This window comes from Antrostomus carolinensis, unplaced genomic scaffold (genome assembly GCF_000700745.2).
Source record: "Antrostomus carolinensis isolate BGI_N321 unplaced genomic scaffold, ASM70074v2 scaffold31944, whole genome shotgun sequence".
NCBI lineage: Eukaryota > Metazoa > Chordata > Aves > Caprimulgiformes > Caprimulgidae > Antrostomus > Antrostomus carolinensis.
Window position 1 is genome coordinate 62,155 of NW_010310664.1, and position 12,825 is coordinate 74,979.

Genomic DNA, 12,825 nt, shown 5'->3' on the forward strand with positions numbered 1-12,825 from the left:
ATATATCTTGAGATATGTTAACATATTGTTTCTTCCTTTTGACAATTGTCTGGGAGGTGGGCTGACCTGTATACCGTTAGGAGAGTTTTGTAATATGCTTGTTGTTACAACAATCCAACCATGTCCAGCTATAGGACAGTCTCCAAACTGTCTTAATCCATCTATGGTTCCATGCGAATGTATCACATAGCTGGCTGTTAGGTTTTTGTGTCTATGTGTTAAACTTAAAATATATCTCACATGAAAAAAAAAATATTTTTGGTTTATAAAAATGCTTGAAAAGAGTGTTTTTTTTCTTTTCCTTTGCTCTTACTTATTCCAAAAAATCATTGAGTATCTGTACAACCTGAAGCAATTGAGACCTACTGATACCAGATCAGCGATTTTGCACTTAGAAACTGATCGTCTGTTTGAGTGCTTTGCAAAACTGAGAAGAAATTAATATCTCCCCTATCAGCTGTTTGTCCAAAGGAGGGAAAACCCATAAAATATCTGTAAAGGTGTACAGTCTCTCTTTCCACAATCAGTCTCTCCAGGCAGGGCAGTATCAAACCTGTGTATGCAGATTTTCATCTGCATAAAACTTAAGATAGGATTAATTTTGAAACATATTTAGGAATGTAAAAAATACTAAAGCATTTTCTTTTTGTCAGGATCTATACGATTTACAGTTTCTTCACACTTTATTTGGTCTGGTCAATCAATGTCTTTCTGATTCATATCTGCATGAATGTCAATTGCATGGATGAAGTAGCAGAGTTCATAATAGGCATAATATTGCCCTCTAGTGAGTAATTCAGAAAGGTGCATGAGTTTTATGTTAAGTCAACTGTTTTGTTACTGGCCAGGACCACTAAAAAGCAAATCTAATACTTTACAGGTTGGTTGCTTTCATTCTCTTTAGGTGGAAGACAGGTACAGTAGTAGTTTTTTCCATACTCAATAACTTCTGGGAAGGGAGAATTAATTTATTTGCAAAAGAAAAATCAGAATTTTAAATCACATTGTTTTGTGTGAGGAAACAACATTTTGCTTTCACCAGAAGTTCAGAAAATTGGATTATAGAAATCTTTCAATACCATATGTTTCACACATACCATAAGCTCCCCATAAGATGAAAGCAGTCCTGCCCCATAAGCTTTGATCGATCCGTTTTGCTTGCAGAGACCAAACTCCACAGTGAACCAATAAAGCTGTAGTAAGAAAAACTTGTGAAAAGCAATCTCAACAGACAGTTCATTTTTAAGCTGCTTCTTTTTCCTTTAATTTTCTTTTATCCTTATTCCTTAATGTCTTTGTATCTTCAAATGTTATAGTTATATATTTTAAGAAAATTATTTTTTCTCTAACATTTGTAACACACACAGATTATAACACATTTTCTCAAAACTTGCCATCATTCCCATTCTGACTTCCCAAAAAAAGAAAAAAAATGTTAATGATAATTAGATGGATAAATAAAGTCATAAAGTCCTATCTCCTTTTTTTCTTTGGAAGATGTTACAAATCATCCTGCAACCTCTTAGCTCTGAGCTTTATTATAGTCGGTGGAAGCTGACAGATTTCAACCCATAGTCCCCAGAAGGACAGGTAGACCCCTCACAGAGGGTTCAAGACCCTAGGAAAGTTACTTGAAAGGACAGTTTCCCTCCTCCTTTGTCTGTGTGATAACGTTCAGAAGAACTGAAGAATGGCAGCAATGTACCCTTTAAGATTATGCCAATTACATCTTTATCATGCTCCAGTAAAAAATAAAGATACATCTCTCTGGGCTTTTCTGGCAATAAAGCATGCTTAGGACCATACTTCCTTTAGCTTATGGACAGTAGTGGGATAAAAGCAATTCTGTTAGCCCTTCCTTTATTATAGCATCTAAGGAAATGGACAGTGGAGGACCAATTCTGGACACAGCCCGGCCCCTCAGCAGCTGGGTAGGTGTTGTGCAAAAGAAAAACATGGAAAACCTGAGGCATTTCAAGAACATGGCTTTGTGTCACAAGTCTTCAAGGTTTCTTTAGGGATAGATGGCTCTTTGCTGCCTCATACACAGGGCTGGACCTTGGCTTTGGTTTAGCCGTAAATATTGCATTCTTAGCACCCTTCTCAAAGAACTGCAGGCAGGTTGTACAATAATGTGAAACTCTATATTATTCTGTCTATTCTGACTCTTTCTTTCTTTCTCTTTCTTTCTCCTACCCTCTTACAATTGAATTATAATTCTGGTGACTTGGTTTTAGTCTATAAATTTGCCACTAAAGAAACAGCATGCCAGGATCTTTCTTGCTACAGAATACTGAGCTGCTTTCTCTACAGTTCGTCTAACAATTCTTATTGTGTTAATAATATTGATTCTTAATATTTCACATTGAAAGGACTTTCAAGTATCTTCTCATTTTGCATAAGATCTTTTTGACTGGAGAATGAGACATGAGAGGAGGAGGAATTCTTTTTAGTATTTCCTTAGATATCCTTTATTTGGCTTTTAGTTAGTGAGGTTCTTTTGGTTCTCACCATTTTAGTAGGGTACAAGATCTGGTACTAGTGGCACTCTGTGGACATATGAACACTGGCAATTTCCCATCTCTTGTATATGGTCCACCTGCTCAGAGAATTCCAGGAACTGAATGAAATAATGGCATTTCAAAGTTTGTCTTACAAATGTTATAGACCATTGCAACAAGCAAAGTTGCAGTTCTTAAAATAAAGTTTTGGTTAGTTTAAATGTTGTCATATCATCTAAGCTAGTTACCTACATTCTCTTTGTAATGAACAGGGACTGACAAGGACTTCCAGGGAGAAAAAAGCATTTATTTTAGACATTTATGTCATGATAGAGAATATGTTACGGGTTCTTCCCTATCTTCACTTTCTAGTGGAGGAACCCAAACAATAAGCCTAGATTAGATGTCTAACGTTTAAACAATTGAAGATTGAGATGTTAATCCAGAATATGTTTACAGTTCAGAGTACTTGAATAGTACTTACAAAATTACATTCTCTCAGATCCTGAACTGAAGGTAGCCCTTTCAAAACAGTGCCCTTATTCTACCTCCCCAAACCCTAGATGATATTATGACAATTTCGGATAAGAGATCCATCATTCTTCTAACCTTAACCCTATCTCTAACCTAGTCCTAGACAGTCCAGGGTCAGGGAGTGATGCTTGCAGAGGAATGCTATGTTAGCCTCTGGCCTTCACCCAGTCTCACCAAGACCTGGGTAACAATGTAAAATGGCTCTCTGAGACCCATAATTCTTTTAACCCTAGCAAAGGCATGGTTCTTAATCTTACTCTAGACTCTCTAGACCAGGAGGGGGGGAAATTTCAGAGGAAATGTGGACGTATCACTGCCTCTTCCCACATAGTCCTCTCACATCACCAGACCAGAACCTGGATGATGCTACAAAAAATTCAGCACTGGTACCTTTTGCTCTCCAAACTCTAAAAATACTGCTAGTCTTATTTAGTCCTTACCTAAGGATGGATACCTGCAGATAGATTTTAGATAAACCGTAATCTCCTTCACATAGTGCCTCACTCCACTTCAACTATGAGTGGGGGTGTGTGCTGGGTGAGGAATTTCAGGAGTGGCATGTGAGTCTCCTCCCATCCACTCCTTTTCCTGAATGAGCCTCACCCAGCTGGGTGATGGTAAGGCCCCTCTCCTCCCCTGAAATAATCATCAAGACTGGGAAATGGCTGTCATTATCAGAAAGAAAAAGTTATCTGGCTTCCAGCCCACTTTCAGAACAAGTTAAGATGTCAGCAAGGGACTGCATCAGTTGTTTTGGCAGAAGTATACAGCCTAGTGACTCAGAATCAAATGACAATACCTGCTCTCAAATTGCTTTTAAGTGCTCACCTATTTTGTGAGATTAATGAATACAGGGTGAATCAAATTCTTATGGTTCCCTGAACTTTGTGTAGGAGAAAATGCAGAAATCACAGTCTATTGGGTAAACCTGGAAAGCGAGTTGAGACCCTCCTTTGGCTGAAATTGTAGAAACTCAACTTCAGCAATATATTCTTATAGAAGCAAAAAGTATAAGCATTTCCTCAGGTGGAATCACACACTTCTGGGCTTCCCTAAAGGGACTCCAGCCCCTGCTCCAGCACCTGCCTAGCCTGTGGATGAGAAGAGACAATCCTGCTGGTGCTCCCATTTTTGTAGCTAATCTGAGACACTGAAGAAGAGCCTTCCCTGCACAGTAAGGGACATGCAATTAATGGTTTGGGTTTTGCCTCCGATATTAAACTGACATCTGTACTTACTGTGGCCAGTTTCTCAATCTCCGCTTCAGATGATCCAAGAGAAGCCAGTCCAATGTCCTAAAGCAAGCAAGCAAGCAGGCAGTGTTACACTGGTGTGATTACTCAGCCCAAGGGAGAGAGACAGGGGAAAGGGGAGGACCGCATCATTTCTAGCATGAATAGCATGAACTATTCATTGTTTTTGTCACCCAAAATGACCTTCCATGGCTTCCAGGATGCCTACCTCTCCCTAGCCCTTAGCTACATACCACTGGGAGCCACATTAGATGGATGTTTAATCCTCAGCGTTGTGTAAAGCTGTGTAAAGTTAACTATCTCTTGGCTTAATGCTGAACTATCCCTGTCAGATATATAGGGAGGCATGAGAAAGGAGGACAGCAAGGTGGGGTTTTATCTTTGCCATTACCTTTCTGTCTCTCACTCTCTCTCTCACAGCCCCTATGATTGGGTCAGATCTGTTTGGGAGGATTCTGTTTACTCTCATCTGTGCTCCCTGTTGTCATTCTCACAATAGGAATCTGTAGATGTCTCTTCTGAGCTATCCCGAGAGCCATATCATGCAACAAACAAACAAAATTAAGGCATTTCACCATTCACCGTCCCACGTTGAATGGAACAAAAAAGAATTTTCATGGGGTGAAATTCAACTGTGAAAATACTTTGTGGAAAAAAAAAGTGAAATGTGATAATTCATTTAATGTGTTCCTATGTTGTATAATCTGTATAAATGGGAAAAGAGGAAAACTGAAAGTTTTGAAATATCTATAATATCTTATTTCTAATGTGTCTTCAGTTCTGGTATTGAACTGAACTGAAGAGGTTTATTCCAGAATAAATTATAGATCACTAGGATGTTTTAAGTACTACTCATCTGAATCTGATAATAACAAATATTTATGACCAAAATGGGAACTGGCATGTATCCAAGTCAATACAACCAGAAACTATGGTATATGAGGTGAACTGTCTTTCTTTTCAAGATATTCTGACGGGGACCTATATAATGCAACCCCTCTGCTCTTATTGCCAGTTTCCACACTGGCCACTGATTGATAAGCCTAGAATGTGAGTTATCTTCTTCCCTCTGCTATGGTTTTGAGGCATATTCATAGTTCTGAAGTCTTTAATTATATGAGGTCATTGAGTTCACTTGGGTCTGACACTGACTGCTCATACTAAATAGCCCCTTATTGTACAAAAAAGCCTTGTTTGCTTTTTGGAGCCTCCTCACCAGTGTGAGCAATGCTGTGAGAATCTGGTGAGTTGTAAAAGGAAAAACAACCCTAATGAACTACATGGTGACAGACACAATTAAAGTATCATGTGAGATAAAAATGTACGTCCAGAGACAGAACCAGCCTGGGGGCTTGGTGCCTGTTGCTGGTTAGGTTCACGTGGTGTAGGACAGGAAGCCGGGAGAACAGCATAGCCAGTATAACTCAAAGACGTGGGACCACAGAGGCTCCACTGGCATCCTTCTGCAGACTGACACAGCCCTCCCACAGAGAAGTCCCCCAAGCATTGCATGCCCTTCCTTTTACATGATGTCCATATGGAGCAGTGCTACCACTCTCTTAGAGTAAAGATCTCCCAGGGCACTGCTAGCCCACCACCCCTGGAGGTTGTGACTTGGGCATAATCAAGTCCTAAAATAGTGTTGCAATTATGGTGAGCTGCATGCCTTTGAGGCATGTCTGGCCTGCTATCCAGAGCAGTTGGTTAAACAGCCAGCAGAACAAGCTTCTTACCTGTGAGAACTGGGCAAACTCCTTGTCAGCTAGCATAGGAACATGACCCAACAACTCATGGCAGCAGTCTCTGGAAAATAAGTGACCTCATATTTAATAAAAGTTTTTTTCCTGCCCCACATGAACTTCTCATGGAGGACTTAAGCTGATAGACCACCCCAAGGGAGCTAGTGTGAGTGCTGCTCTGAAGTATCTGCCTCCATACCTGGCCTGGCTCTTCAGGGAGCATGACAGAGCACTCCCTTCTGCCATGGGGAGACAGCTGCCCCCCCACCACCTTGGCTGTTGTCTCACTTGGGATGCCACGGGCACTAGTCTCCCGTGTCACAACATCTTTGAAAGGCCCCTGTTTTGTCCCAGCATACAACAAAAGCGTCTGTGCGAACTTGTAATTTCTCATGAAATGTTATTGCTGTTGTCTGTCCAGCACTTACTGGGAGAGTTTCACAGCAGGGAATCAAACCCCAGCAGATGGTAACTGAAGGCAGGATGAAAAGATTAAACCAGATATTCTCCAGTCTTTTCCTTCCCCAGACAACTTTGCAAGAGAGACAGAGACCCACACCCTCTCATGCATGACTTCCCCTTCTAACTCTCCAGTTTCTCAAATTGTTTCATTCTGTGGACTACTGGATAGAGCTCCAGAATTGTTCCCAAGAGAATCATCCCCAACACATTCAGAAGGATGGGATTGTGCCAGGGCATCAAACTTACGGTTCCGGGGAATGCATAGGAGAAGAGAAATGCCTTATATACTGTGTGGTCTGGAAGACACGAAATGCCAGGCTGGCAAGGAAGTCACGAGCAGACAGCAGTCCTGCAGCTGGTCTCAGCTGGAAACCTGTTCTCTCTGCAAAGGGAAGTGAGACAAAATTTAGGCATTTCCAGGGTTAACTACTTGGCACACTGACTTCAGGTAAGCAGTTTCAGAGGACCTTCTTGCTCTGTTGCAGTAGCTCTCCACCTAAGCATAGTAGGAACATCATTATTGACACACTCCTGTACTGCTGCTGGGTCCAGTTACTGCAACATCAAATCATCTAGCCATCCACCCTACACATACGCACACAGCAATGAAATGAGGTATGGGAGTACTGTCTACCTCAGTTTACATTTTCAGCACATTTACACACATTTATCTACTATGTCCCACATGTCAGTGATGTGTCTGAGGTCATCTATGATCCTTATGATCAAGCAGGGGACAGAACCTGCATTTTCAGTCCTGGCTAGTCTTAATTCTTGAATTATCTCTCGCATTTCCCATAACTCATATGTAAAAGAAAAATAAGAGTTAAACAAAGGACACACCCCACTTCTACCCTTGTCTGAGAGCACCTGACTCTTACCTGATGCTAGGTTACTCTTCAGCCCTCTCCTGCAGACTTTCTTATTCCCTGCACTGAAACTCCTGTTGCACTGTTGAACACAGACTGTGGGTCTTCTCCAACCTGAGCAACCTGAACAACTTCTGAACAACCTGTTCCAACCTGAACAACCTCTGTTCCTCAGTGGGCCTAGTTCAACATATCCCAGAGGTAGAATTGGAGCATATTATTCAACTTCATTTCCCTTTGTCAGTGCATGCTCCACATGCGTAAACTAGCTCAGCACTGGAAAAGCTTGCTATCGATTTTGTCTTTCTGCCTGGACTTTGTTAGAATTGGAACACACAGAAGAAAGAGCAAACAGGTCCTCATCAGAGATAAGGGTGCTGGAACTTGGTCCTTAACCATTTAACATCAGTTTCCATGAGTGGTCTCCTATTTTTCCCCTCTGTTTTTTTTTTTTTTTTTCACTATTATGTTTTCCTAGAACTAACTACACAACCTCCCAATGATGTGATCATACACATTCTGCTTTGCATATGTCCATAGAACAAGACAGAAGAATGCAATATTTTTGCACCATGATTTTGGCTTGTGCTATCAGTGTTACCCCAGGACACTGTACATTACTACAAAAGGTCTGTGAGAGACAATTAAAAAAATAACTAGTCTTATGTTCAGCAGAATATAAAAACTACATTTCCATGGGAAACATGTTGGTGGTCTGCAAAGCTGAGAAAATTGAAAATCACTGCTTTAAAAGAGAGCCAGTGATAATCTTTTTGATGTCCTATATTCAAAATCTGTGTTGCATTCTCAGCTCCCATAAATGACATTTCATCTTCTTTAAAGGATAAAACTACATTTTAAAAAAATTCAGAAATGGCTTTATTCTCCCTTCTCTATCCATATTCTATTGTATCATGAAGCCTGGGACCTAATTTATTTTATGTAAACAAACAAAAAAATCCCACCCAGAAACCAAGCCATTTACAAGATTTGGTTTGGTTTTTAATGTTCCTTCCAGCATTTCTTGTCTTGCTCTGTCTGGCTATTAGCACTTTCCTCAGCTAAAAAAAAAAAAAAAAAAAAAAGAGAGAGAGAGAGAAGAAAAAAGGCTTCACTGGGAGAATTAGAAATGACAAAACATCTGAAGCTGTAGAGGGCAAAAAAAACAGTGAACAGAGAATGCTTCTACCTAACAATGTGAGGGACTAGGTGGTTAGCATTTGTCATGGTTAACTTCTATTGCTCCAGTGAACTCAAAGGTAATAGGTACAGAACTGCCTCAATGCTGAGCAACAACAAAAAAACCTATGGATACTATGTATTTATCTTACATTTGTCATGGTTAACTTCTATTGCTCGAGTGAACTCAAAGGTAATAGATACAGAACTGCCTCAATGCTGAGCAACAAAAAAAAAACCTATGGATACTATGTATTTATCTTTGTCTATAAGCTGAGCAAAGGCATCAGAGTTAACCTGGGAATCAGAACTGGTTGTAAAGCAGCTTACTATTCTCCTTCCGCACCGATTAAGAAAGCAGGGTGTTTGAGGAAATAGACAGACCATCAGCTATGTCTCCTTAGGCACTGGCCAGGAGCTGGCACAAGAAGGGTACTCCCTGGCTGCTGGTGCCATACTAAGCCAATCCAGAGGAATGTGAAAATCTCAGAATATGGTCATCTTTGGGCTGAAATCTGAGAGAAGTGAAAACTGCACCAGCTGAAAAATGTATCAGACAAGAACCAAGCCTTAACTAATATTTGGAAGGACTATGAAAGAGTCTAGGGAAATTTATATTCCTTTAACATCCATGTTGGAGGAGCAAGAGGGAAAATAAAAATTACAGTTTATGTTCCCTGAGATGCCCTTTTAAATATAGGCCAGTGAATCAGACAGACTGCTGATGGAACAGACTTGGCCAGTTGCCTTGAAAAGCAACAGGAAAGAGTTATCTGCTGAAGGTAATGTCTGCAAAATCTGAACTTCTATTTCATGACTGCACAATGAAACCAGCAATTGGTAGAGAATTGGGGGTGTAGCTAATTGGACCCACTGCCCAAAAATTTCTGAAACCAAAATGAGTTGAAAAGAAAGAATTGAGCAGTTAACCTAAAATGATCTGTAAGGCTTAACTCTTGGCCTAAAAAAACTTGTGTATACAGGCCTGTGTGTTGTACTGTGAGCTTGCTTGAGTTCACTGGCTGTAATTTCTTCCAGCTGTGGAGGACAATGAATGCCTAAATCCAAACATCTTTCCTAGAAAGAAAGATGTGCCTAGGTTCATCCGGTTAACCCTTTAGAAAAACAGTTGTCATGTTAGTCACATGGCTAACCATTTAAATTCCCTTGAAGTAATTATGAAATACTTACAATGTAGAGTTCATTTCTGTTCAAACCAGCCTCACTAGCAGACCAGCTAACACTAGGCAGGCCTTATAGTTCAACTTGTATTGAAGTCAAAAGGAATTGTTTTCTTGAGTTCACAGATACTGCTGAGTAAAAGATAACACGTATGATAATTTTCTCTCCAGGATCTCTCTCTCTCCCTGCATCCTTAGAGTGTATTATATCCAAAGCTGCACCAGGGGACATTCAGACTGGACATGAGGAAGCACTTTTTTACCAAGAGGGTGGTCAAACACTGGAATAGGCTTGCAAGAGTACAGTTGATGCCCCAAGCCTGTCAGGGTTTAAGAGGCATTTGGACAATGCCCTTAACAACATGCTTTAACTTTTGGTCAGCCCTGAATTGGACAGGAGGTTGCAATAGATGTTTGTTGTAGGTACCTTGCAACTGAAATATAATATTCTATTCTATTCTGTTCTATTCTATTCTATTCTATTCTATTCTATGTCTTAGAATAGAATTGACTTTGCAGATGCTTCTGACTCAGACTGAGTTTGTTACAAAGGGAACTTGTAATAATGTCAGTCCTCATGCTATTCTAGAAAATATTCTGCATAGCAAAATGACTTTCTTAGAGGGAATAATTGAAGATAAGTAAGATATCAGTTCAAAACCCCATATAATTGGACTAAAATAGCTTACTCTTGTGTCTAGCTGTAAACATAGTTCTTTTGAACAAACTTTGTTCCATCTATGCATAATCTTTTACAAAGCTTGCATGCTAAACTAATCTGTGTTTTATCTACAGTTTAAGGAGGGTAGGATCAGAGCTCCTGAGAGCCATTCTTTCCATTTTCCTTACATACCCATTCCAGTATGGGATAAAATACCTATGAAGTGCCTGATTTTCATTCCCAGTAAGAACAGTTTGGATAATTAGCTTACACTAGACACTCTGTGTTCATAGTAGATGAGTTGAAACTCACTGAACATCTTTCCAATCATTAACAGAATTTTCATAATTACTTTTTTTACTGCATTTTTTTTTTTGCTTATGACAATTTGTATAGCATAGAAAAAATATAAAACCTATGAAGAAGTAAGAAGAGCCTACAAAAGAAGTAAGTAGGCCCAGACTCCAGGCAATCAAATCCTGTCAACCAACATGAGCAATACAAATAGTATTATGGCAGTATATTCTTACATTACCCTAAATTCTCCCATTTTGAAATCACCTGATTCACTTATAGAGTATGAATATCTGTGGTAATCAAATCAGCATCATGACATTTCTGGAGCTCCCTCCTGTCAGCTACTGCATAAATTAGATAAGATGAGATCAACTACTTCATGAGAAAAAGTATTTATCAGCCCAGTAGGAAGGAAGGAAGATGAATAGTTGAATAGGAGAGAAAATGCCTGAGAAAATGCATAATACATACATAGAAAAATTCCTGCAGCTAGATATGATGGTGCTTATGAGAGATGCTTTCCATATGCCAACCCTCCAGTCCCTTACACAAAAGGTCCAATAAAAACTTTGTTATCAAACAACTTAATCTTCCCTAAAAATGGCAATGTCTTAGAAAATTCTTCAGCAACAGAAAGCTTATTCAAGCTTACTAGCACCACCTACTGACACATGATTCCTGAATATTGTATTTAAATTAAATTTATTTAAAATTAAGCCATACTTTTTATTATTGATTTCATCATAGTGATCAGCTGTCCTCCTCTCTCTAGCACATCCTGTCATTGAGAAGAAGCAAGGAGGCATTAAAGACCACCTTTCTTTAGTCATTCTTGATAATGGTAGGAGGTCAGCTGGTTAACACAAAGCACCTGGCATTGGGAATGCATGCAGCCTTTGGCCTCATAAAAATAACGCAAGCTCCATATGCTCTCTTGCCCTTTTCTGCTCTCCTGATGGTCATACAGTACTAAAGATATTAGTGTGGCAAGTGGGGCCATGGAGTCACAAAGAAGCAATGCTGATTTAAGGCAGCTGCTGACTGACTAGCAGGACATCCTGGAATTCATTTCCTCCAGTACACGTTGCCACTTTGTCTCATGCATTAAGAGAAAAGTGGGCTTGAGAGGTATGTACCTGTACTTGTGTTTGGGTAGAAGCATAAAATACGACCAAACCCATAGAAACCCTATGTGTGGAAATCATGCTGAGCAGTATGTTGCTGTGGCCGTACTGATACCAGTACTGGAATTAGCTAGTTAGTGCTGTACAAACTGCAGCCACTTACAGAGCAAACAAAGACCTACAGCTTGGTCCCTAGATATGCCTGGTATTAATGCTCTGTGCTACAGCTCATCTTGCATGAGGGACTCTACAGCTAATCAGCTCTGCTCACCAGCTTGGATCTTATGAGATAGCGTGTGTGTGGTGTACAACCACATCCAGAAAAATTTAGAATAAGCCATGGTTCATAACAAACGACCTTTTAAAAATCTGGAGACATCCTGAAGTTGAGGTATGTTATTCTCTTGGTAGCCACAGTATTTCTCCAGCTGTTGGAAAGCATCCAGGTACTGCGTACAGGCATGAGTAGGGTAAAGGCTACTCAGCTTCCTGTAGACTTCTCTCCTGAAAAGCAAAAGCCGTATAGCATGAACCACCTCCACAAAGCAGTATTTATCTGTCCTATTTACAGACCCACAGGGGCATAAACCCTAGCATAGACAGCAGTCTCAAGATCTGAACTCAGATTACATGGTGCTTGGAAGCTGATTCCTGGGTGGATGTACCAAATTGTAAGGGGTTTTTGTTTCACTTTTCATTCAGAAAGTGGGTTCTGTTCAGAAAATGTGTTGTACTCCTTCCTATACCCTTCTTTAATGTAATAGGATTCCAATTCTGATTCAGAAGTGTTTCTTGCTTAGGTATAAGATTGTTGGACATACCAGGGAAATCCCAGGGAGAAAGTTGAGGCTGTGGCCCTCTCTATGTTGCTCAGTTTAGGGATGGAATGAATCAGGTATTCCCTCCCTCTCTACGTTGGGGCACAACTTGAAATGCCAGTCCCTCCATCTCCATGCTGAAGCTTAGCCCATATTTGACTCTTACAAACCTCATCCCAAAAAAGCACGTGTTTTGATACTGAAAAG

At 40.1% G+C, this 12,825-nt stretch overlaps 1 protein-coding gene across 1 annotated transcript in view; it reads right to left on the minus strand.

The window, feature by feature from the left end:
* LOC104523802 (tyrosine 3-monooxygenase) overlaps positions 1-12,825 on the minus strand; it is a 31,449-nt gene that overhangs the window by 6,256 nt on the left and 12,368 nt on the right. Inside the window, exons 6-10 of the mRNA XM_010166496.1 lie at positions 12,159-12,304; positions 6,736-6,871; positions 6,022-6,091; positions 4,274-4,330; positions 1,098-1,193 (exon numbers count right to left, since the gene is read on the minus strand). Coding sequence (XP_010164798.1) covers positions 1,098-1,193; positions 4,274-4,330; positions 6,022-6,091; positions 6,736-6,871; positions 12,159-12,304 — 505 coding nt within the window. The remainder of the gene's footprint in view (positions 1-1,097; positions 1,194-4,273; positions 4,331-6,021; positions 6,092-6,735; positions 6,872-12,158; positions 12,305-12,825) is intronic.